At 45.5% G+C, this 24,424-nt stretch overlaps 3 protein-coding genes across 3 annotated transcripts; 2 read left to right on the top strand and 1 right to left on the bottom strand.

Annotated features, from left to right (window-relative positions):
- Positions 1-27: 27 nt before the first annotated feature.
- Positions 28-4,807, top strand: crnkl1 (crooked neck pre-mRNA splicing factor 1). The gene is made up of 14 exons (XM_084700518.1): positions 28-199; positions 548-700; positions 784-875; positions 962-1,120; positions 1,267-1,433; positions 1,592-1,770; positions 1,877-2,047; positions 2,189-2,380; positions 2,486-2,545; positions 2,650-2,730; positions 2,973-3,212; positions 3,326-3,427; positions 3,599-3,847; positions 3,973-4,807. The coding sequence occupies exons 1-14, from the start codon at positions 152-154 to the stop codon at positions 4,696-4,698; spliced, it is 2,619 nt and encodes an 872-aa protein (XP_084556644.1). The 5' UTR covers positions 28-151; the 3' UTR covers positions 4,699-4,807.
- A 159-nt stretch (positions 4,808-4,966) lies between these two features.
- Positions 4,967-7,255, bottom strand: naa20 (N-alpha-acetyltransferase 20, NatB catalytic subunit). The gene is made up of 6 exons (XM_084700519.1): positions 7,143-7,255; positions 6,835-6,859; positions 6,570-6,660; positions 5,973-6,108; positions 5,416-5,561; positions 4,967-5,335 (listed from the first exon to the last, which is right to left on the bottom strand). Exons 1-6 carry the CDS (start codon positions 7,193-7,195, stop codon positions 5,250-5,252), a joined length of 537 nt encoding a protein of 178 aa, XP_084556645.1. The 5' UTR covers positions 7,196-7,255; the 3' UTR covers positions 4,967-5,249.
- A 505-nt stretch (positions 7,256-7,760) lies between these two features.
- Positions 7,761-22,497, top strand: cd109 (CD109 molecule). Its single transcript, XM_084700132.1, has 32 exons — positions 7,761-7,840; positions 8,109-8,275; positions 8,403-8,431; positions 8,852-9,088; positions 9,236-9,361; positions 9,692-9,731; positions 10,094-10,175; positions 10,296-10,389; positions 10,677-10,815; positions 11,017-11,126; positions 11,528-11,788; positions 11,975-12,076; positions 12,332-12,394; positions 12,515-12,844; positions 13,321-13,404; positions 13,562-13,631; positions 13,925-14,033; positions 14,262-14,379; positions 14,616-14,729; positions 15,413-15,631; positions 15,863-16,004; positions 16,602-16,778; positions 16,912-16,993; positions 17,515-17,743; positions 18,464-18,635; positions 18,795-18,985; positions 19,603-19,761; positions 19,899-19,967; positions 20,839-20,972; positions 21,084-21,240; positions 21,424-21,526; positions 21,615-22,497. Exons 1-32 carry the CDS (start codon positions 7,761-7,763, stop codon positions 21,806-21,808), a joined length of 4,383 nt encoding a protein of 1,460 aa, XP_084556258.1. The 3' UTR covers positions 21,809-22,497.
- The last annotated feature ends 1,927 nt before the right edge of the window (positions 22,498-24,424 follow it).

The raw sequence follows: 24,424 nt of genomic DNA, 5'->3' as shown, positions 1-24,424 counted from the left end.
TCAAAGGTAATATGCAATGCATGCTGGGTAGTGTCATGGCGGGACACACTTTCATGTGAAAGCGCACACAACTTTACGTGGGTGTATCGTATTTTATTGGGAAAAGTCTTTATTCAGATTTTTATTGTTATCCATCGTGTAAGCCAGAAACATGGCTTCCACTGCAGCAGGCAAACAGAGGATACCGAAAGTGGCGAAGGTATAACACTTCAAAGTAGCTAGCTGGGCAACAATAACGTTAGCTGATTTGCTAACTTCCTTGCTACATCGTAGGGCTCTGAATTGCAAGCGCGATTGCTAATAGAGCAGCCTTATGTTATGTTGTACTTAGTTTGTTGTGTTTGAAATTGTAATGACTTTCATGGACAGTACGACTACATATCATTCACTATAAACATCCATTTTTGTATTATCAGGGAAAAGTTAGCCGTAGCCAGCTAACAACTTTGTGGGCAGTTAGCAAGTTGTGTAGTGGAATCAAACAGTTTGAATCTTTCAACTACCTATTGTTTACATGTATATTGATGTGTTTTTCCTCTCAACACAGGTGAAAAATAAAGCCCCCGCTGAAGTGCAGATCACTGCTGAGCAACTGCTCAGGGAAGCTAAAGAGAGAGAACTCGAACTTTTACCACCTCCACCAAAACAGAAGATCACAGATGAGGAGGAGTTAAATGATTACAAATTGAAGAAACGGAAGGTAAGTTAACTCAAAATATGTGACATATTCGCAGATCATGCTTCACAAAACTTACTCAAACACGCAATATCTGTCTCTCGCAGGGATTTGAAGATAACATCAGAAAGAATCGCACAGTAATCAGCAACTGGATTAAATACGCACAATGGGAAGAAAGCTTGAAAGAAGTACAGAGGTAGGCCTGTCATTTCAATGTGATTCACTTGTTTCAGAGGTGTTGGACCTGTAGCCAAACCTGAACATTTCCCTCTCTTTCTCTAGGGCTCGTTCTATATACGAGCGTGCTCTGGATGTAGACCACCGGAACATCGCTCTCTGGCTGAAATATGCCGAGATGGAGATGAAGAACAGACAGGTGAACCATGCCCGCAACATCTGGGACCGAGCCATCACCATCCTGCCCCGTGTCAACCAGTTTTGGTACGTACCTACCACTCCCTTTAAAAACAAAGCAAGCCTTTGCTAGTTACACAGTGTGTAATTGTATGCCCCTTTTAGTGTATCTGACATGGACTTGTGTGAAATGTATTGACCGACTCCATGTTTCTCTCGTTTTCGTTGTTCAGGTACAAGTACAGTTACATGGAGGAGATGCTGGGCAACATCGCCGGTTGCAGGCAGGTGTTTGAGCGCTGGATGGAGTGGGAGCCGGAGGAGCAAGCCTGGCACTCCTACATCAACTTTGAGCTGCGCTACAAGGAGGTGGAGAAGGCCCGGTCCACCTACGAGAGATATATCCTTCCTACATTCACTCGGCATTTCCCAAATGTCACTGTTTGCAGGCAATTCAAATATGGTGATATCGGTGCCTATGATCAGGATAGGGACTACCATTGTGCCTGTATAGCTTGTCGGCTTTCTTGCTTTGAAATCTCCTTGACTCCAGTGAACTTGTGCTCGTCCATCCCGATGTGAAGAACTGGATAAAGTACGCCCGCTTTGAAGAGAAACACGGCTACGTCGCCCACGGCCGGAAGGTTTTTGAGAGGTCCGTGGAGTTCTTCGGAGAGGAGCACGTCGACGAGAACCTCTTTGTGGCCTTCGCCCGCTTCGAAGAGAAACAAAAAGAGGTTCGTAAAGAACGTCAAGCTTCTGCATCTTTTTTGTTGTTGTACCTAATGTAGACGAAATCCAGTTCCAAGACTTTCTTCCTTTTCTTTTTTTATGTCCTTCTAGTTCGAGCGGGTTCGAGTCATCTACAAGTACGCCCTCGACCGGATCCCCAAGCAGCAAGCCCAGGAGCTTTTCAAGAGCTACACCGTGTTTGAGAAGAAGTACGGAGACCGGAGGGGGATCGAGGATGTCATCGTCAGCAAGAGGAGGTTCCAGTATGAGGAGGAGGTCAAGGTAAAACCTACATCTTATCGAGAGTGTCATCTGTAGGTCAATGGTATTCACTGGTGGGTTATAAAAAATATATATATATACATATATATATATATAATTTTTCTTCTTTTCAATCACTCTTTGTGACTTCCTTCCCCTCAGGCCAATCCACACAACTACGACGCTTGGTTTGACTACCTGCGTCTGGTGGAAAGCGATGCCGATCCCGAAACGGCCAGAGACGTGTATGAGCGGGCCATCGCCAACATCCCACCCATACAGGAGAAGAGGCACTGGCGGCGATACATTTACCTGTGGATAAACTACGCGCTGTATGAGGAACTGGAGGTCAAGGTGGGCCGCTGAGATGTGAACCGTGTCTGAACCCTTGTCAGATAAACCTGTGAACATGGATGCAGTTGCCGAGTTTTGATTGTTTTGTTTTTTTCTTATTGGCAGGATCCAGAGAGAACCAGGCAGGTGTACAAGGCATGCCTGGATCTCATTCCTCATAAAAAGGTACTGGCAGGGAAGTCGACATCCAGCTCTCTCTCTCACTGTGTCTCATATCGATGCGATATTCAGTTCTACCGTGACACTTATTTTGTGTTTTTTCTCCTCAGTTCACTTTTGCCAAGATGTGGCTCCTTTACAGCCAGTTTGAGATCCGTCAGAAGAACTTGCAGGCAGCCAGAAGAGGCCTGGTAAGAGTCTTGTCTATTCGGAGATCATTGTGGCTGGTTGTTTTTTCCCCACAGTTACATTTACTGTTTTACTTGACGCCTTCATCCAAAGCGACAGGCAAAATAGCTTATCTTAAAATGCAGCGGATTATCAAAGACGGGAAGCGCGCAGCTCTAACAGAATCGCAGTCGTATAATAAACGCATTCCCCCCAAAAACGGTTCAGCGTTAACGACCCCCCGTCTCCCTCGCTCTTTGCCCAGGGCGCAGCCATCGGCAAGTGCCCCAAGAACAAACTGTTCAAGGGCTACATCGAGCTGGAGCTGCAGCTGCGGGAGTTCGACCGCTGCAGGAAGCTGTACGAGAAGTACCTGGAGTTTGCCCCGGAGAACTGCACCACCTGGATCAAGTTCTCCGAGCTGGAGACCATCCTGGGCGACACGGAGAGGGCCCGCGCCATCTTCGAGCTCGCCATCGGACAGCCGCGCCTCGACATGCCGGAGGTCTGACTCGCTATCGGTTGGGGGGGGGGGCGGGGGGGGGTATTTACAATCCAGTGTTGTTCCTAAATTCCCCGCCGATAAGATGACTAATGATTCGACGCTGCCACCTGCAGGTGCTGTGGAAGTCCTACATTGACTTTGAGATTGAGCAAGAAGAGTACAACAACACCAGAGGGCTGTACAAGAGACTGCTGCAGCGCACACAGCACGTCAAGGTCAGGAGAACCGCCCTCGCACCGCACCGTCGGCACCCACACAACTCCCTTAGTTACGCACCAAAAAAGACTCGCTTTCCATGACTTTAGTCTCTGGACAGTGTAAGTCCAATAATCCCCTAATAATCGAATCCCCCCCCCCCCCTTCCCAACGCCTCTTTGGGAATACAGGTCTGGATCAGCTACGCCCAGTACGAGCTGTCCATCGACAGCCCCGACCGGCTGCAGAGGTGCCGGCAGATCTTCGAGGAGGCCAACAAGGGCCTGCGCAGCTGCGAGGAGAAGGAGGAGCGGCTGATGCTGCTGGAGTCCTGGAGGGAGTTTGAGCAGGAGTTTGGCTCCGACAGCACCAGGGAGCGGGTGATGAAACTGCTGCCGGAGAAGGTGAAGAAGAGGAGAAAGCTGACCGCCGAGGACGGGGTGAGTGTCGGGGGGGCAGGGCTGCGTGGAGCCCGGGGTGCTGTGGAGGAGACAGACACGCTCGAGTTTCACAAGCATGGTTTGGCCTGTCACTTGTGGTCACGTTTTTTTTTCCTCTCTGTCAGTCCGACGCAGGCTGGGAGGAGTACTATGACTACATCTTCCCAGAGGACTCGGCCAATCAGCCCAACCTCAAGCTGCTCGCTATGGCCAAGATGTGGAAGAAGCAGCAGGTGCATTTGGACGAGGATAAGGAGGAGGACATGGAGGAGGAGGAAGAGGGAGGAGAAGAGAAGGAGAAAGATGAAGAGGAGGAGTCAGAGAGATCAGGGGAGGACTCAGAGAGATCAGGGGAGGGGCCAGAGACATCAGGGGAGGGGCCAGAGACATCAGGGAAGCAGCCAGAGACATCAGGGGAGGGGCCAGAGAGATCAGGGAAGCAGCCAGAGAGATCAGGGGAGGGGCCAGAGAGATCAGGGGAGGGGCCAGAGAGATCAGGGGAGGGGCCAAAGAGATCAGGGGAGGGGCCAGAGAGATCAGGGAAGCAGCCAGAGACATCAGGGGAGGGGCCAAAGAGATCAGGGGAGGGGCCAGAGACATCAGGGGAGGGTACTGCATCAGACAAGTCTCCTAGCTATGAGCCAGCCAATCATAAGCCAGCTCCAGAGAAACCTCCCCAGAAGGGCTCATTTGATGACAAAGATGATAGCAGCAGCAGCAGCAGCAGCAGCAGCAGCAGCAGCAGCAGTGATAGTGGGAGTGGGAGCAGCAGTAGTAGCAGCAGTGAGAGTGAGGATGATGATGCAGCTGCTAAGAAACAGCCCAAGAAAAGGAAGAAGGATTCTGACTGAATTCAGCACGCTTCCATTTCCTTTACCGTATGGCAGGTGCCGTATCCTGGGGAGGGATGTTGTCCTTGGTTCCATTTCTATTGCTTTTCTAATAAAATCCCAAAACCAAGGTTGTTGTTCACACGTGTTGTTTCGTGCCCTTGTTTCATTTGTTGGAATCATGTAACTGTAAATACATCAAACAACAAAATGAAATCTGACGTTTGTGTCTCATTGCGTGCACCTCACACAGCAGACATGACACAGTTGAAACACTGCAAACGCAACATTAGGTCACACAGTTTGTTTATTGAATATGAAGCACATTTCCATCGCATCTCATAGATCCGCACACTGAGGATGTATTTCAACTGTGGCTCTCGGACTCAACGGTATAAAAAACATTCTGCAAAGATGTAGGCCTATTTGACAGATTCATACATTATGTACAGTGAAATTCAAAATATCTAGCAAAAAACAGGTCCTGATAGTGGAATATTTCACATTTCGGTTCATCATCTACGTCACCGTGAAGGGAGAGGCGGTGGTGGTCGGAGAGCCACAGTCTACCGTTATTCTATATCCTCAGGTCTGACGGGGTGCGGCAAGGGGACGATAGACTTCTTGTCCGTGTCCCTCGACAAAGCCTTCCTCATATCTGCAAAGGGGGCGGGGCATCGGGTTAGCACAGGCTCATGGAGAAACAGGAATGTTTTGACGGGAGAGGACGGCGCTTACCATAGGCGTCTTCATCCGGCTCCCCGTTACTGGCAGAGTAGTATTCTATTACGGTCCTGTAGACGCTGTAGCCTAGCTGTTTGTACATGCTGACCGCCACTTGATTGGAGACTCTCACAAAGAGGTCGACGAAGAACCCGCCCTTCCTGAATGGACGGGACAGCAAAGGGTGTGAGGCCGCACAACGACGGCAGGGTACAGAAGCCGACCCGTGTCAAATCTTACATTTACATTTATTCATTTAGCAGACGCTTTTATCCAAAGCGACTTCCAAGAGAGAGCTTTACAAAAGAGCATAAGTCACTGAACATAACAACGAGATTGTCCCAAACATTGCAAGTAGCCAAAAACATGAAGCATACATTGTGAAAAAGCTAAACAAGTGCCAAAAGGGAAGACCCATAAGAGCATGCAGTTATACAAGTTACAAATTAAAACAACATGAACCACAAAAGTGCAGGACTGTACCTGTAGAAGACAATCAACAGTCTTACCAGTCTTACCAACAAATCTTACCAGCGTGACTCAAGAGTATGGGGGGCGAACGCGTCCGTTACCTTTCCGATATCTCCTCCAACATTTCCATGAGCTTGGCAGCCAGTCCCAGTCTCCGGAACTCTGGGGCCACCGACAGAGCTGTGACGTGGCCGTGCCACTCTTCTCGTGCCACGGATCCCTCCGCCTTCCCCATGACTGGAAAAGACAGCAGCATTCTTTAACTGCAGCACTAAACCATCCTAAACCTTTAACGTGCCAAGGACTGGGAAGGCATGACTTTGGCTTTGTACCGATATATATAAAAGTACAGTTCTCTGTGTTTTGTTTTGAGGTGCCCCTTTGGACCCTTACAGGTTTATCTACTTTTTTATTTAAGAAATAATTAAATTCACAAGAGAATATCATCATAACTCAGTGGCTGGAATGTCTACATATCCAGAAACACTTAGTTGATAAAAAAAAAAAAAATTGCTATCAACTATGCAAGCAATTAGTTGAGCTGGCCATGGTTAACTTGGTGTTGTGAGACTAATAAAGGCTGCAGACATGCAGGCATTTCTTCCAGCAATGGTCAACAAATATGATATTGAATACTATGATTTGGGAAACGTATGTCTGTCTGTATCATGACTACATATAGGCCTACTGGTACTTACTGTATCCCATTAATTCCCCACCAGGTGCCTCTGCAACAATGAAGTACTCTGGCCAGTGGGCTAGGTACTGTAGGTAAAATGGAATCCCATACTGGAATGGAAGGTTAAGGCAAACTTATCACTACACTAGTGCATAAAGAATGCCAGAGTACTGGACACTGGCTAAAGTTATTCACATGAGCTGACATCAGACATGTTGGGATCAGGATGAAGTCTATCCAAAACCCTGCAGAAAAGCAGATAGTCATCAATTCTGAAAGGATACCGTTTCTGTGAATGGATCCAAGTTTCTGGGAAGAGAAAAAGAAAGATCTTAGCTTTGCCATTTTCACTTGATAGTTTTTGTATTTATTGTATGTACTGTATGTATAATTTCGGTGACCTACACGAATATTTCTATACTGTTTGCACTATCTATTCTGGCCAGATGCTAGCTAACGCTAGCCCAATAGCAAGTTAGACTATAAAAATGTACAAGATATGTATTAAAACGAAACGTCCTGCCAATGTAACATCAACCCCTGCTCCGTAATATCAATTTAGTAATTGTGAAAAAATGTTAAATACACGTACATATTGTTGAATTTAAACAAATCGTCGCACGTGAAAGCCCGCAATGTTGTCATTTTGAAGCACTGTACGGTGACCTTTTTATAACCCTATGAATCAGACTTTGTCTGTGTTTAAAAAAATCTTCCCTCTGTTGGTTTGGAGGAGAACCACACCCTTAAAGGCCCATGAAGTACACTGCCACCCGCTGGTTAGTTTCGTCCATAGCATAACATGAAGGTTTATTTTTGACAAAAAATGTATCACCATAAATCATTGATCATGACTGGCATTATTAATTGATGCCATATTTTGAAGCTCTGAGCTAGCACCAGTATAATAAAAAAATATATATACCTGGCAGGTATTTTTTTCAAATAGAAATGCAGTATATTTTCAACTTCTCAAACAAATGACTATATTTGCCTACATCAATTGTCCATTATTTAAACCATACTGTCCATTACACAACTGATGTTGGAGTGACAGGCGTGTTTCAGTCTCTTTTGGTTGAAAGGGGACATTACCAAGTTTCCCCAGGGGGCTATTTATTGTAGGTGGAGTTACTTCAGAGACAGATTATGAAGACCATCACCAAAACGACATGGTCCACTTATCAGCATAACACAGTGTGTGTGGTCCATGCAAATGGAGTTTTTTCAAGTGTTTGGATTGCTTGGATTATTTGTCAGTTTCAGCAGTGCCCAGAACACAACAGCAAGGTATGTAATTAGTTGTGCTTTTGGTTTTCTTTAGTAGTGTGAGTAGTGTGAGCTGAAATCCATAATGTCCCTTCTCCTGTAATATTAAACTATAAACTCTCTCAGAACAGAGAATTTCTCACTTTATAATAATCAAAACCTATAAAAACGAATAGGAACCTACTGGTTGTGCGAATGTTATCACAAAATATGTTTTCACCAAACTACCAAACAGGCGTATGTTGCCTGAATTCCCCTTTCATTGTGCTCCTCTTCACTTCTCTTTCAGCCCCAGGCGTGATCCTTCGTATTTGATTTCAGTTCCAAAGTTTCTTCGGCCTGGCATCTCCACAACATTATCAGTCACCATCCTCACAGGTTCCCCTGTCAGAGTCAGTGCTGAGATTATGAATGGCAACAATAGAGTTGCCTCAAACACAACAACAATTCAAGGAGGTGACTTATCATTCTAATTTAGATTGCAAGTACATCTGCATTCCAGATACACCTCTAGTATTGGCTGGTTTGAATCAGACTTTACACGACGTGAACTTATTGTCTTTATTGATTTGCGTTTGTAAAGGTTCCACTGAGGTCTTGGTTCTTCCACCGGTAAGTGTGTCCTTCTTTCATTTGTAATGCAACCAAAATGAAAATAAGGTCTCTACATGATGACAATTTGATTGCTGTCTTTCTATGGTTTCTTCTTGAGTTGATGTACATTTTCTCATTTTATTGAGGAGAACCTGAGTTCTGTGTCAATCTTAAAACGGCAACCATTTAAGTAGTCTCATCTCAGGTCCCACAGCACGTGTGATACACCATGACTCCTATGCGAGTCATGCGAAGATCAGGCCTTAATAAAAACAACCATACTATACACCTGACCAGTCAAGTTAGATGGATCACCAACCTCCATTTTGACTGAGAGAACAAAGGTTGCTTCACCCAGCCTGCCAGGGCCCCTCTGCATCCAGCCCTGGTCACCTTTGAACCCTGGGCTGCTGTGGTCTGTCCCCTCTGTCTCTGCAGATCCCTTACTCTGAACAGAGCTACTGGAAACCCTACAAGCTGCTGGTCAATGGCTATGTGGGGAAAGATGTGGTGTTCAACGATTCAGCGTATCTCCACTTCAATCCCAAAAGCTTGTCCACTTTAATTCAAACTGACAAGCCTAACTACATGCCCGGGCAGGTAGTGAAAATCCGGGCAGTGTCCATTCATCCAGATGGCAAGCCGTACGTGAACCCCATAGATATTTTCATTAAGGTGAGTGCATCTACTTCCCACTGTTTTTTTTCAAAATGTTAGGATTACGTATGGGAATATGAACTGTTTGTTGAATGAAGCTTGGGACATTGTTATAGCCACAGCGATTCCATCATTCTCGCTTCTTGTGTTGTCGCTGTGAGGCAGGATCCAAAGCGGAACCTGATCAAGCAGTGGTTGTCTCTGGACACTGTTGTGGGTGTCGTGTCTAAAGAGCTTCAGCTGTCAGAGAATCCTCCACTCGGCCTATGGACCATTGTAACTATAGTCAACGTGAGTCTGTTCGTGTTACAAGCATACTCCTAATGTGACCAGCCGCACATAAGACACACCATAAATGTGAAACAGCACTGTCATGTTTTGTATGGGCAGTATTTGTGGTGAGAGCTTGTGTTCGATTTTAGGGTGTCATGCGATGCATGGATTTTGATTAAGAATGTAGTGATAAACCTTCAATATGTGTATCAAAGGTATTACAAAAACTATACTATGGTTTTGTATATCTAAACCTCCAAATATTCAGGAATATTATTGTAAACAAAAATCTAAGAATAGTCCGGGACTGAAATGCTGTTCCTACTTGATATATCTATTGTGTTGCAGGATGTTGTCAGTGAAAAACAGTTCAATGTCGCTCATTATGGTGAGAACGTATTTTTCAACTTCTTTGAGAAACCACCCTTCACTGTACTACCACCCTCACGTTCTGTTTGTGACAGAGTGAGATGAGCCTCCAGTGAAGACAGGTTATGTCTCAGTTCTTTTACAGTGACGTCTGTGACCCTCTCTTATTGTTTGCTCTTCCCTGGGGTATTCCACTTGGTGATTCATGATAGGTGTTGTAATCCATCTGTATTGACCATCTCCATGCTGATACAAATGCTTTTAAAGTTTAATACATTGAATTGTACTATAGTTGCAAGGTGAATAATTTTATAAGTGACAGTGAGCTTTAGCAGGGATCACGGCCCTTGAAAATTGGTTAAACGTGCATTTTTTTTACAGTGCTCCCTAAGTTTGAGGTGAAGATAGATGCTCCCTCAGTTCTATATCGTGATAACAGCCTTTGGGGGACAGTTACAGCAAAGTGAGTATTCCATACAATACTAGTCTGCTAGAATGTACACAAGCATGTCCATTTTTATGGAAGTAAGTTTGAAGTAGTGTCTAAATTGTATTTGGACATTTTTTTTGACGTATTTCATAGATACATGTATGGTAAACCTGTACACGGACACATGAACATCACATACTTGCATACTTTCCATGGTATTGACGTCAGCTATGATGAAGAACAAGAGGTACGTTGGCAACAAACAGCACCTATGTTGGTATACGTAAATGCATGCAAACTGCACCTATGTTGGTATACATGAATGCATGCAAACATGCACCTATGTAAATTGCAACTAAGTGCAAATGTATTGGTACACAACTACTTAAGATAAGACTGTGCGGTAGTTGACAGTTGAATGTTTGTTTTTAACTAGGCAAGAACCTACAGCCTATATATCAGGGTCACATAAATATAACTAATTCATAGCAAACTTGGGTCTGCAATGTTTGTCTTGATATTTGTTTGTTACAGATTGACGGCACAGCAGAAATCACGTTTGTTATCATCAGTGACTACTGGTGGATGAATAAACGATCAGAAGACTTCATGTACAATTATGAAAATGAGGAGTTCCTCACCATAATGGTCAACGTCACTGAGTCCCTAACTGGTAGATGAAGTTCATTCATTTACTGTATTTCATTCTTACAATGTGTTGTTTTCTGTCTCAGTGAAACATTTACAATGAATTGTATGTCCTATTCAGTCACTTCCCAGAGGTGATAAACATAATGTAAAGTAAAAAATTGTGAGCAGAAATACAGAAAGAGTTTACAATTTCTGAATGTGCTTTTTGTTGATTTTCTGAAAGGACTGACATATGGCACCACCTGGAAAGTGACAGTGGTGAATTCGAAATATGCTCTTGCCTTCCATGGATATCCCAAACGAATAAAACCAGGTCTGAACTTCACTGCTGAGGTAAAGATGACAAGGCACCTCATTGTTTCTTTAAGATGGTAGAAACACTGAAATGCTCCTTCTTACAAGCATCACGTGTGGGTAAAGCTTTCTGAAGTAGGTCATGTCGCTCTTTCCCGTTTTGCATTACCCTCGGTTTCTACAGTCAGATCACTGATCCGATTGTGTAGCGCATATCATCATTTCACACCACCTCATGTCATGGTACACCGGCAGGGGGTTTAATGTGATTTTTCTGTGTCTCAATGTGTCACTGATCTTTCCTGTGTTGCATGTCAAATCTGTCAAACCTTTCCCAGTCCTAACCACCCTAATTCTCAATCCAGTAAAAAAAAAAAATCAACATCTCTGGAGGATTTGCTTTTGTGTCAAAAGTTTGGCTTGTTCTGTTCTTCTTGCAGCTGAAAATATCAAGGTACAACAAGGAGTCCCTGGGGAAGGAGGAAGGGGAAATAGTGATGGTGACAGTGACACAGCAGAAGCATAGTCCCTGGAGCTGGAACACAGAGATGCTACGGCCCCGTTTAGATCCAGAACCAGACATGCAGGCCTTTATGCCTGATGACATACTGGTCAACAAAATGGCGTTACCTTTGCCGGCTGATGGAGTCATACCCATTCACATTCTGCTCTCACATGAAACAGCCACAGTCACCGTAGATGTAAGGCCCATTTTTTCTCTCCAAACACCGCCGCAACAATTAAATCCCATTATTTATGTCCAAGGCTCAAGCAACCATTTTATTGAACTTGATGACCTTCACTTTGAATATGTTTGCAACACCAGACAACGCTGCGGTGAGAACAACAAGATAAGCTAAACATGGTCTCTGGTGTCGGGTTTCTAGGCTTCGTTTAAGGATGGTTTTAAGATGCTGCAGCTGTACTGCAGCTACACGTCCCCCAGTCGCTCCTACCTTCAGATCCAGAGTCCTGACACATCTCCAAAGGTACACGTGGTCAGCGCTCTCAACTTCTCAAATCTGCTAGGATTAAAGAATACAGATGGGTTGGTTGGTAGTGTGATGATATAGACTTGAGACCCGGAGGTTAAGATGTATTTTGGAACACATGGTACAGTATTCCATTGGTGTAGTTAAGACTGGTCATGATGGCAATTTTGTTGAGCTCACCCAGTCAATTGTTTTGTCATTTGTAGTTTCTTTATTCTTCCATCATTGTAAGCCAACCTGTTTGTGTCTCAGGTTGGATCCCCACTCACCCTGCTAATTCAGAGCAACTTTGAACTACAAGAGTTCCACTATATGGTGAGCCTTCTGGCTTGACAAAACACTCGCAAGAGAATGTGCATCTCTTCAGCAGTTATCCTGCTGAATCCCACAAGATAGACGGCACAAAGGTTCACCGTGGTTTTAACGGTTCCCCAGGTGATATCCAAGGGCCAGGTAGTGTCTGCTGGAAGACGGGCCTCCGCCTCCCTCACCCTGACCCCAGACGAGACCTGGGCTCCCCTGGCCTGTGTGGTCGTCTACTGCATCCATCCAGATGGAGAGGTCATCAACGATGCCCTGCACATTCCCATTACCCAAGTCCTGAAGAACAAGGTGTCTCTGAGCTGGAGTGAGGCCCGGGTCAAGCCGGCAGAAGGGGTGTCCCTTAAGGTGTCAGTGGCTGAGCCTGGCTCCCTGGTAGGGATCCTGGTGGTGGACAAGGCTACGCGCTCTTCCCAGTCAAACAACGACATCACCAGGGAAATGGTAAGGAAGACCTCCATATAATTGTCAAAAGAACTCCTTGAGATGACGGAAAATATGTCTACAGGGTAACTCAGAGAGAGAAGGAGTGAATGACTGTATCTCGTTCCAAAATATTTGCCGATGTGACATTTGGTAGGGTTTAGGGAAAGGTTATGGCAAGAGTTCAGGTGGGATTCAAAATGGATCTTCCAGTCTAAGAGTCCTCGTCCCTCCAAGGACGTTCCTTTGACGCCACTCACCACGACACCACATATTTGGCGTGAGATAATACACCCTGCAGGTCTACCTATGAAACCCGATCCGTCTCTCCCACCAGTATCGGCCGGGTGTAAAGCAAGGCACCATGAAGGGTTTTCTCCCAACCTGGTCAACAGGTTCTAACAATGTAGGCCTTATTGTCTGGTTCTGTCATTGTTTGGCTTTTGTCGGTTGTAACAGTAGTGGGCTTTGGGGACTGGGGGATGTGTCTTTGTCAGGTGCTGGAGGAGATGGACGAGTACAGTATGAAAGACATGCTCAACTCTGTGACAACAATGGGAGATCCATATTCCATCTTCACGGTATCTATCACCCTTCCGGGCATGTCAAATGGTTTCGATTCCATTGCACTGTAGAATACGTTCTTGTTCATAGAGGAGAAAATACATAATTATGATATTGTACTGATATCAAATTAATTTGTCATGCATTCTTTGTGATAATGTGTCAAATCCCAAGGCATGTGGCCTCATAGTTCTGACTAATGCCAAGCTGGAGGAGATGGAGGACAGCCTAAGACCTGAATTCCGTAAGTTTTAAAATGCAACTCATGGTCCCATAGATCCTGCTTGGATTTGCCCAAACACAACCATTCATTCTCTCTTCCTTGGATAAAACGAATCTTCCTCTGACAGAACTTTCATCAAGATAAACAATAGTTTATCACCTTCAGTACTTTCGGAAGGGAAGGTGCAAGGAGCATGTTAGGAGGATTTAGAGATGCATTTAGTTTAGTATAGTCATGTAGAAAAGTTGTTTTCTACTCTGTTCATATCGTGGCGCTCCAGAGCAGGGCTCACATCGCGCTGGTTTGCCCCACAGCAGGGGAGGGATTAGACATCCTACAGGGGGGAGAATGGGCAATGGAGACGATACCGCCGCTCCGGACGAACTTCCCTGAGACCTGGCTGTGGCTGGACACCAACATAAGGTGAGAGGATCAGGGCCGGTCACCTGACACACCTGGAGAACGATTAGAGAGCCCGAGTTCCAACCAAGCGAGTCACATGACCCGTGAAAAACTCAAAGTTGCCTTCTCTTGCCTGAAAGACAACGAGGAGTATGGATATTGGGTTGGAAGGTGGAAATATGTGGTGGGTGTTTCTGTGTTGAGGGACCTGAATTGTTGTTGAACACGGGGGGGCTTGTTTCGTTTCAGTCTTTCGAAAACAGCTGAGTTGTTTGTGACTGTGCCAGACAGCATCACATCCTGGGTGGCCACAGCCTTCGTCATGTCTCCCAACTTGGGCCTGGGGATTGTGGAGACGCCGGTGGAGGTATGGTCACAACACACCATCTCAACAGAAGCACAACCAAAGTTATCTATGGGGGGGGATTGGTTAGAAAACAAACACGTTCAAATACTTTCAAATACTTTCATACTTGTTGAAGTCTGTGTTTAAGTCTGGGGTGGGAGGCTTTGGATTGTTGCATGGTCAGGAACAGGTCATTGCTTTCAAACGGTGTCACGGCCCTGTTCGTTCCTTGCTTACTGAGAGAGTGCTCTTCTCAGCTCACAGTGTTCCAGGACTTCTTCCTGTCCCTGAATCTGCCTGTTTACATCATCCGAGGGGAGCTGCTAGTCGTCGAGGTTGTTCTTTTCAACTACCTCAAGCGTGACCTGGAGGTGAGAATCTTTAATGCACTCTTCCATAACACTAAAACTGAAGTGTACATTGTTTACTTTGTCAGTATATCCAGCAGCAAGGTTCATAGTTAGATATGATTTACATTCATGTCCATGCCTTCTCAGAACCATTATACAAACTCTACCACTTCCAGTTTCCAAATGACTGAAATTCATAATACTTTATTATACTGCAAAGTATCAATTTAGTTTTGTTTACAATACAAAATCACCTGTTGTAATGTTTTCTTAACATTTTGATAATCTTTTTTTTAATCCGGGTTTGAATGGATCTTTTATATAATTATCCATGTAGTCTTGTCTATGTCTCGTACTTTTGGGACCTTGACCAAGGTATCTGAGTATTCTGCCGGATAGATCACCTATGGGTTGATCTGATGCAGACCATTGTGCTTCTCTATCACTGTTCTGATCTGTGTCATTGTTCAAGTCAGTGTTCACCTGTCCTGTTGCTTTTATCTTTTTGGGAGAGGAACACTTCCTTTTGTCTCTTTGTGTATTGCGTTGCTTTTGAAATCCGTGTGAAACGATCAGGTTAATTCCCTCTGTGCTCTATCTCTCTCTCTCTCTCTCTCTCTCTCTCTCTCTCTCTCTCTCTCTCTCTCTCTCTCACTCTCTCTCAATCCTGTCTCTCACTCTCTCTCTCCTTCTCTTTTTGCCAGGTCATGGTGATTGTTGCTCAGAGTGACACCTTTGAGTTTGTTTTCCCGGACAATGAGGACTTGTCCACAGCCAGTGTACAGGAGGTGTTGGTTGAGGGGGAGAGTGGACTGTCTGTCCAGTTTCCCATTAGGCCTTTGGTCCTGGGACATATCCCCATCTCCGTCAAAGCCATGTCCTTCATTGCGTCTGACCGCATCCTCAAGATGGTTCAGGTCAAGGTAGAGACATTGACTTTCCCTGCACTTTCAGTTTACCAGTTATTGTGAGCATCTTTGAGGTCTGTTGACCACCCTTTGGAAAAGTATGTTTGTATGACTACAGTACACAAATACACATACCAGCACTGAGTGTTGTATTCACTAAATACACAAAACTATGAGTTAGCTTTGCCCAGGAAGTTTGACTCACCAACTTTGTGCACATTCATTTTTCATCTGTGTTGTTCCTAGCCGGAGGGACTCGAGCAGTCTTTTTCAGAGACTGTTTTCTTGGAGCTGACGTCACAAGAAGCGAACTTCACCAAGGACATTTCATTTACCTTCCCTGCAGATGTAGTGGAAGGCAGTGAGAGAGTTCAATTGACAGCTGTCGGTATGTCTTATGTAGAATGTGTCCCTTTCACCATCATAAACTGAAGACAAAACCACATTCCTACAATCTTGTAAAAAACATATTGCCTTTATCGTCTGAATTTAATGAAAATGACCTTAGTCCCCATAAAATACATTGTTGAAGAACAAAAGAAGGAGAAACACTAACATAGACTGTAATCGAAACCTTCCAACATTCATAGATTCGTAAATTTCAGTGCAAAAATGGAAAACAGTGACACGTTTAAAAAAATGGCTCCAATTTATTTAACAGTCAACAGCTGTGTGATTGTTTTCATACCCTTCAGTGCACTGCACCATAACATTGCTGCATCTGTCACGCTAGTTAGCCTAGCATGCTGCTTGGTTGTTTTTGTTGTCTGCAGTGGTAAACAAGCTTGTTGAAGTGGTGGCTCTTGTAAATAGAAGAGAGCCTGTGTTTGTTGGTCTGTGACTGATGTTTCAGATTCCTGCTGAGGACTCTCAAATGGAATAATGGATGACATGTCTTTGCCCCCTTAAAGCTCAATCTCGCTTTCTCTCTCTTCCACTTTCCCTCTATGTCTCTCTCTCTCTTTTTCGCTCATCTGTTGTGTAGGTGACATTCTTGGTCCCTCCATCACAGGTCTGGAGTCTCTCATTCAGATGCCCTATGGTTGTGGGGAGCAGAACATGATCCACTTTGCACCCAATATTTACATCCTCCGCTACCTCGAGACCACAAACCAAGCAGATCAAGGCACCCTGGACAAAGCCACATCCTACATGCTGAATGGTGCTGTCTTTGTAGTTTTGCGCAAAGTCATTTTTGCATCCAAATGAGGAACTACATGAGTTTGAAAGCTCTGCGGTCCCTTGTTCGAATGGAGTTTGTACGCTACCATAACACCGTCTCTTGGTCCTAACAGGTTATGAGCGTGAGCTGTCCTACCAGAGGGACGACGGGTCCTTCAGCGCGTTCGGAGACGGTGACTCCTCTGGGAGCACTTGGTGCGTGAACTCTCCCACTCTGGTCTTGATAGTAGGGTTTTTAGTTACCTGTTGTTCCAAGGTCATCTTGGATACTTAGTTTCATATGTAGAGCACAAGGCTTCCATCCAGGAGTAAGGAGACAAAGTGTATGATGAGATATGACATTGTCATGGTACTCTATGAGGCCAGAAGGTGAACACTGGAGACATTCTATGTTGGGACTCGATTATCTCATGCTGTACTCTAGAAGGAAATAATTCTATGGAAACTACATTTGAACGTGTATACTCTGTAACCTACTTACGTAAATGTGACCACCAAGCACCAGGCTGTGATGGACTAATGATTCCAGGCCTGTTACTAATAAACCATCTGTAATTCATTCTTTAAGTCAACATCTAAGTTCTTCCTCAGCTTCTGAAAATTATTCCCTATTAGAAATCACAATTACAGTTCCCTCCTCTTGTTGATTTACTTTTGAGCTAAGTCAATTTTTTAACACAAGTCCAAACCGTTTTGTGGTCGTCTCCATTCCTCAGGCTTTCTGCCTTCGTGCTGAGGTGTTTCCTGCAGGCTCAGCGCTTCATCTACATTGACCCCATGGTGCTCTCTGGCACTGGCTTCTGGCTGGGTGCCCAGCAGCAGTTTGACGGGGCCTTCGTGGAGCCTGGCAGGGTCATCCACACTGAGCTCCAAGGGGGTCTGGATGGTCCTGTGTCCCTCACAGCCTATGTCCTCATGGCCTATCTGGAGGATGATGACTTCAAGGTGGGAAACAATCTGTACTGTCAGTACATGCAAATAGATGCACAGTACACACAAACAGGGGCGGACAGGCCATCAGGGATACCGGGGGAATCCCCGGTGGGCCGACGGGGTTGGGATGGTCCAAAATACCAGCCCACTGCCGTCACTAACCGGCCCTCCCTCTGACATCGCCAGCACCTCCAACTATGTTCCATATTACACAGCTTGAACACATATCATATTCTCTGAGACCGTCTAAAATCACTGACTGACTTTCATACTCCTCCTATTTTTTGAAAAATGTTCTGAAGTGTCTTCTGAAATGTGTTCTTACGGACTTCGGACGTTCAACGTAAGAAAAGATATATATGATGTAATTTCTTTGTAATTTTCCCCAAATGTTTTAAATGTATGGTTTTTTTTCCAAGTAGGCCAATGATTGGTCGATACGTACGATTGAGTGGGCAACACGCCGTGTATTGAGTGGGCCGGTCTGACAGTAACTCCCGGGCCACTTTTTTCCCCCAGTCTGCCCCTGCACACAAACACATTTAGTACATAACCAACATGGCAAGGCAGAAGGGTGCAGAAGGGTGCACAGTTATAGTAAACTATGAGGTATTGCCTTGTCTGGGAAAATATCAACTGAATATACTTGTGTAGTCATCGCATTACAATAGATTCAACACCCACAGATTTCCAATCCTTTGGGTGATGAACTGGCCCCTGTCTCCTTTTCAGAACAAGTATGCCAGCAAGGTCTCCGGGGGCCTAATGTTCCTAGAGACCCACTTGGCTCTGGGGGTATCCAGTAACTACAGTCTGTGTCTGGTAACCTACGCCCTGGCACTGGCCAACAGCAGCAACGCAGACCTGGCGCTAGATCAGCTGTGGAGACGAGCAGAGATAAGGGGTAATCATGTGGTGGGGGCTAGGTTGGGGCCTGTGTGAGGGGTTAGGTGGTGCTGTGATGCTGTGCAGGATCATATATATATATATATATATCAATAACATTCCAGCAGGGAATGTTATTGGAGCTCTTTTTCTTTCCCCCTCGCTTCCTCCTGTGCAGACGGTGTTCCGTTCTGGGGCTCACCAAGCGGGGGCTTGACGGATTCCTGGCAGCCGCGCACCGTGGACATCGAGATGGCCGCCTACACGCTTCTCTCCCTGCTCCGGCGGGGGAAGATGTTGGAGGGCTTCCCCCTCATGAAGTGGCTGAGCCAGCAGAGGAACCATCTGGGGGGGTACGGCTCCACGCAGGTAAAAACCCCCTGGACGTGGATTTCTGGGTCTGACTGACCGGGGTCTGGAAATGTGCTTTGGGTTCAGCTGATACCCACCCGTCGCTATTGAAACCGATTACAGGAACTCACTTGTCTATGGAGCCTGTTCTCTGTCAGTCTCACAGGCCCAAATGAAGAGCCTGGAGATGGGTAAGCTGTGATTAAACTGCGGGGCTTATACCTAAAGCCCACGAAGGATAGCGTAGGGGGTCAAGAAATATTTTGGGGCCCGAAAGGCTTAAAAGACTCAGTGGAGATGGGATTGGAGATCAACCGTTGTACAGTCTGCTGGGCTGGCACCTGGCCCTGAGCTGTGGTAAGAAGGTTGTGATCTTACAGGACGAGAACCAGCTGCCTTGTCAGTGTGTCAGGGTAGGAGGGGATGGGGGCTGGCAGGGCATGTGCAGATTCAAGTTATTTTCAACAGCCTGTGTTCTGACACGTGCGCACGCACACACACACACACACACGGTTGTGTGCTCACTTGAGCATTCGACACCCACAGACGCACAGGCACACGTGCATGAAAATACGTGGAGACATTTACGCACACTCTAAACTTCAAAGTGTTTTTCGGGGTTTCCCCCTTCGCAGGACACGGTGATAGCTTTGCAGGCCTTGTCTGAGTTTGCAGCCGTCGCTGGGCCTAAAAACATGGACCTCCGGATCCGGGTGACTTCGGCCCCCTCCTCAACCACGCTGGCCGACTTTGTCATCCATTCTGGAAACAACCTGCTCTATCAGAGCCAAGAGGTCCGTTGAGTTTGTCTGATTGTTAAACACTTACTGAGACTGTCTGTATTAAAACTGAAACCCAAGACCAATGAACAAGCCCATTGGGCTCGATACATCTTCTTGGACATGTTAGACCATTGTGGTGTTTGTTTCAGATGTCACAAGTGGAAGGAGAGATCCGTCTGCAGATCGCTGCAGAGGGTCATGGATTTGCTCTGTTCCAGGTAGGCTGGAATACTTGTTGAAATCCAATTGAAATGTATTCCTACGTAGGCTATAATGGATTCTATGATAATCATTAAAAATGATACCATCACTCACGCCCAATTCTAAAGCAAAACTTTATTTTTTATAGTTTTCAAACCGGGTCTTGCATTTACTTATCCTGATTTATGTCTCCTAACCAAAGTTATACGTTAATCATGGCAATTCGAGCATTTGGGGGTGCATTCCTTATAGGAACCTGACCATGCGACATGACCTTTGTGATTGAAACATGCTTGTTAGGGGGAACAGGTGTTTTGGAGGGGGGGTGGCATGGATTCATATGGTATTCATAGTTGCTGATGCTCATGACATACTGTCAGCTGCAGATACCCCATAGAGCCTGACAGCATGGGGGAGGTGTTAATTAGCAAGGCACAGCACATGAACCAAGCACAGCAGCTGGGAACAATAGGAACCGTGCCCGCCTCACTCCCCTACCTATCTCTAAGCCAAAGGATCAAAAGAGAAAGACATCTCAAATTGTCCAAATGTCTCCATTTGGAGTGCTTCACCTATTTCTTTGTGAGCGCCGCACGCTGAAGCCCCCAGGGGTGGAGAGCCCCCTCTGACAGACTGACGTGAGTCAGTCAGTGTTTCCAGCCCTGACGGCACGTCGACATCTTGACATGCTTTAACATTGTAAAACGGTCCGAACGACCTGCAGGCTTCCAGAGGGAAAACAATGGGGATGAAGCTGGACGCAAAGTGTTTTGCTCTTGTGCTTCAGTTTACCAGTTCTCATTTCTCTCTCCTCTCTCCTCCCTCTCGCTCTCTCCCTCCCCCTCTTCTCCTACGCCCTTTCCTCCCCTCCCCATCCGTCTCTCTCAGATGAACGTGTTCTACAACATAGCGAGTCGGGGGTTGTCTCGGAGGAAGCGTCACGCCGAGCACGAAGCCTTCGATTTGAGCGTCGAGATGTTCGACATCGACATGTACAACGCCCACCTCCACATCTGCACCAGGTAAGGCCTGTCGGCTGTCAGGCCAAGTGCTGTTATTCACCTAGGTTGCGTGAGAGGTCCTCAGCACTACGGTTTGATACAGCCGCTTCCATGTGGGGTTGTCTCCTGCAGTCTGGAGGAGGGTCAGGGTATTAACCAGACGGGCATGGTGATCCTGGACGTGGGCCTGCTCAGTGGCCTCAGTCTCGCCCAGGAGGGGGTGGAGATCAACGATATCGTCCGAAGAGTGGACACACAGGCGGGCAAAGTCGTCCTCTACTTGGACTCTGTACGTTTTCCCACAACATCACCCAGACTACCTCTTCCTTGACTCATGGTTGGATTCATGTCTCACCGCTGTTCTGCTCCAAACACACAAGACACATCTCCCTGCTATGGGGAGAGCTAGTCAGGTCAAGTCGGTCAGTTGATTTCACCGTCTAACTTGCCTCTTGTGGCCTCGCTTCCTCAGGTGACGATGGAGGAAATGTGTGTGGATGTCCCCCTCGTGGTCAAGCACAAAGTGGTCAAAGTCCAGGATGCGACTGTTGTCATCTACGACTATTATGAGCCAAGTAAGAGACCAGTCACCTCACAACCTGGAAGTCCATCGGAACATTTTCAGGGGCCTCATCTTTCCCCTTCTTGTTGTTTCTCCTACAGGGAGGATGACCGTGACCACGTACACATCTCAACTGAGGTCAGACATGTCTCCATGCTCCTTCTGTGAAGAGGACTGCAGTCAGTGTGGGGGACAACGTTTAGTCACGTCTGGAAGTGTACCTGTTTCTCACTACCTCCACCTTGTGGCCAGTCTGACATGTACTCTCTTTGTCCTGCTGGCCTGTGGCCTATAAACCATCTATCGATAGACTCACTGTGTACTATTTGGTTGTGTGATAATATTAGCAGAAGCCAAATAAGCAGGTGTGTTATTTAGCTTGAATCTGCATTATCGATCAATGTTTAATTCTATAATTTTGCTTCTGAAAACGTTTTGGTTTAGTTTCACAATCATGCACTGGAATGTTGTAAATACCTAAAATTGTTTTTTGATTTGACTAGATTAGATGATGAGTTATGAGGCTTATAATTTGCATTTTTGATTTTTTTAATGTTTCTGTTTTAATTGGCCTGGTATAATATATATTCACTTCTAGGAATCCTGACCTTATGAAACCATGGCAACAAGTGATTGCCATTGAAGAAATATATGAATGGCTCATTTGCTTGCTGTCTTTTCTTTTACATCTTGCCACCAAAACAGTTAGACTCTCATTTCAGAATGAATCTAGGATTGCAGAATTATGTGCTGATTGAATATATGCATTAGAACATTGAAACACAGAAGATGTAATTAGGAAAGGTGAGATATTCCATAGAATCTTAAAAAGGGCCTAATGGTAACTTAAGTGATTCATACTCGTTCACACAACCCACACCTATTGTTGACACAACCAAAGGGGTTACAATGAAAACATGATAGAATAATTCATGTGGCATGCATGAGCTTTTATTAAATCTATGGAATAAAAAAAGCTGATTTACAGGATAACCTTGAAACATAACTTTTTTCTCTCGTCACAAATGTCTTACAGGGAGTGTGGAGCAATAACACATGCTTGAGTATCTGGCCAGAGAATCATGGTGAGACGACATAGATTCCCAGCCTACGGCCCTCTCCTGGCTTTTTGAAGTAAATGACCAAAAGTGTTCAGGAGGGCAGTAAACAATAACCAGGAGATGGGCTCTGTCGACCTGACCGAATCACATTAACGTCCAGCATGTTTTCATTCAGAGCGATGTTCATGGCAAGGCTGGGGCTCATCAGTCTGTCGACTATGTGAAGAGAATGTTGTAACAGCAAGCACCGGGGCACAAGTAGCACTTTTAAGAGTCCCCATAAATTCGGGCACTTAAACAGGTATGCTGCCTCGGAGGAACTGTGGCAAACTGGGCTATATTCAGAGAGATTGAGACATAAAAAAGGTAAGGCCTGGTGACTTCAAAGTGCCTTCATGATAAATTTCTTGACTAAGGATAAGCAGAATAAAGGCAGGAGAGCCATCCAGATATCATGGATATGCATCTCCAATCCCACTCCACCTTTTTCAGAGGTCCATCTACACTAATGATGTTAAATACTTGAGGAGTAAGTTTCACCGATTTAGACCGGCTACATTTGTGTAGATGTAATTGTAACCATTGGCTTTCCTTCTGGGGTAGGGGGCTCTGGTTCTGCTTGGGTCAACCTGGGCCCCTGCAGGCCTGGGTCTGGATCCATCCTGGATTCACCTCAGCCGCAGATGATGCATGCCTATACGTTTGCCCTGAGTTCAATCTCATCCTCCCGTCCTCATCTTTTCTCTGCTCTCCCTTGGTAAGGTGTGCTTTACGGAAAATTGTCAAATCCATAGTTGTTGCACACGTCACCCGCTGATTCTTACAACACAACCTGATTCGCACCGGAGATGTAACGATGCCTTACGAAATTACCCAGGCAACCGGGGAGACCTGTGGAGCCAAACCAGGAAGAGAGTGAGCAAGTCAGGAATATCAAACACAGCTGTGAGATGCAGTGGTGGGCCATGGACTCTGGGCCAGATGGTTCAAGATCATGAGAATAAAGCCAGCTAATTCTTTCAGTTCCAGGTACCATACTCTATTTTATAGTCATTACACCACATTGGGTCGAACTTTTTCTTTTTTATCCCCATAATTTGCCATGTACTCACGTGCCAAGCACATAGAGGTATCCAGTCCTTGCTAACAACCCGAATTATCGCATGACTCTCTGGTGTATGGGTTTTCTGTTTGTTATCTCACGGTATCCATGCAAACTCATGTCTGTGGACAAACACAGGCCAGTAGGGATGGTCACCTAAGTCCCGAAACATCTGAAATACACCACTTGCGGATAAACATGGTTTGTACGGCCAGTAAAGCATGCATCTTGGTCGTGTGAGAACATAAACAAGACAGCAGAGGCAAATATGTTTCCTCAGCAGAGTGTCTAACTTCTCGATACATCATTAGTCTGTCTAAATAGGCCCAGTCCATGTGTAGGCCCAAAACCACTACAACATATGCACCACAGACCACGCCAGCCTCAGACGAACAGACATCAAACAATGCAAGAATGTCAAAATTATACTGTGCTCCAACATAAATCATAAAAGAAAACTTTTTTTCTTCTTCTTCCCCCCAAAATTATTTTTGTCATGGAGATAAGTAATTGCTTTTGCTACAAAAGCCTGGATCCAATTATCAAACAAGGCTCCACTCTACTAATTTGTTGGTAATGGGTATGGATCCAATATGGTATTTGCTTTCACTGCATTGATTAATACACAGAGGACACCTAAACGTCAGGTGACATCACAGCAAGTTTGGTTTATAATGTAGTTAACGGAATATAATTGACTATTAGAGCAACTGGAATCGAGTTCACCTTATGAAAACAATGCCGAGGG

This window comes from Hypomesus nipponensis, chromosome 6 (genome assembly GCF_054491055.1).
Source record: "Hypomesus nipponensis isolate SF chromosome 6, ASM5449105v1, whole genome shotgun sequence".
NCBI classification, from domain to species: domain Eukaryota; kingdom Metazoa; phylum Chordata; class Actinopteri; order Osmeriformes; family Osmeridae; genus Hypomesus; species Hypomesus nipponensis.
This window is presented reverse-complemented; position numbering and strand designations above follow the sequence as displayed.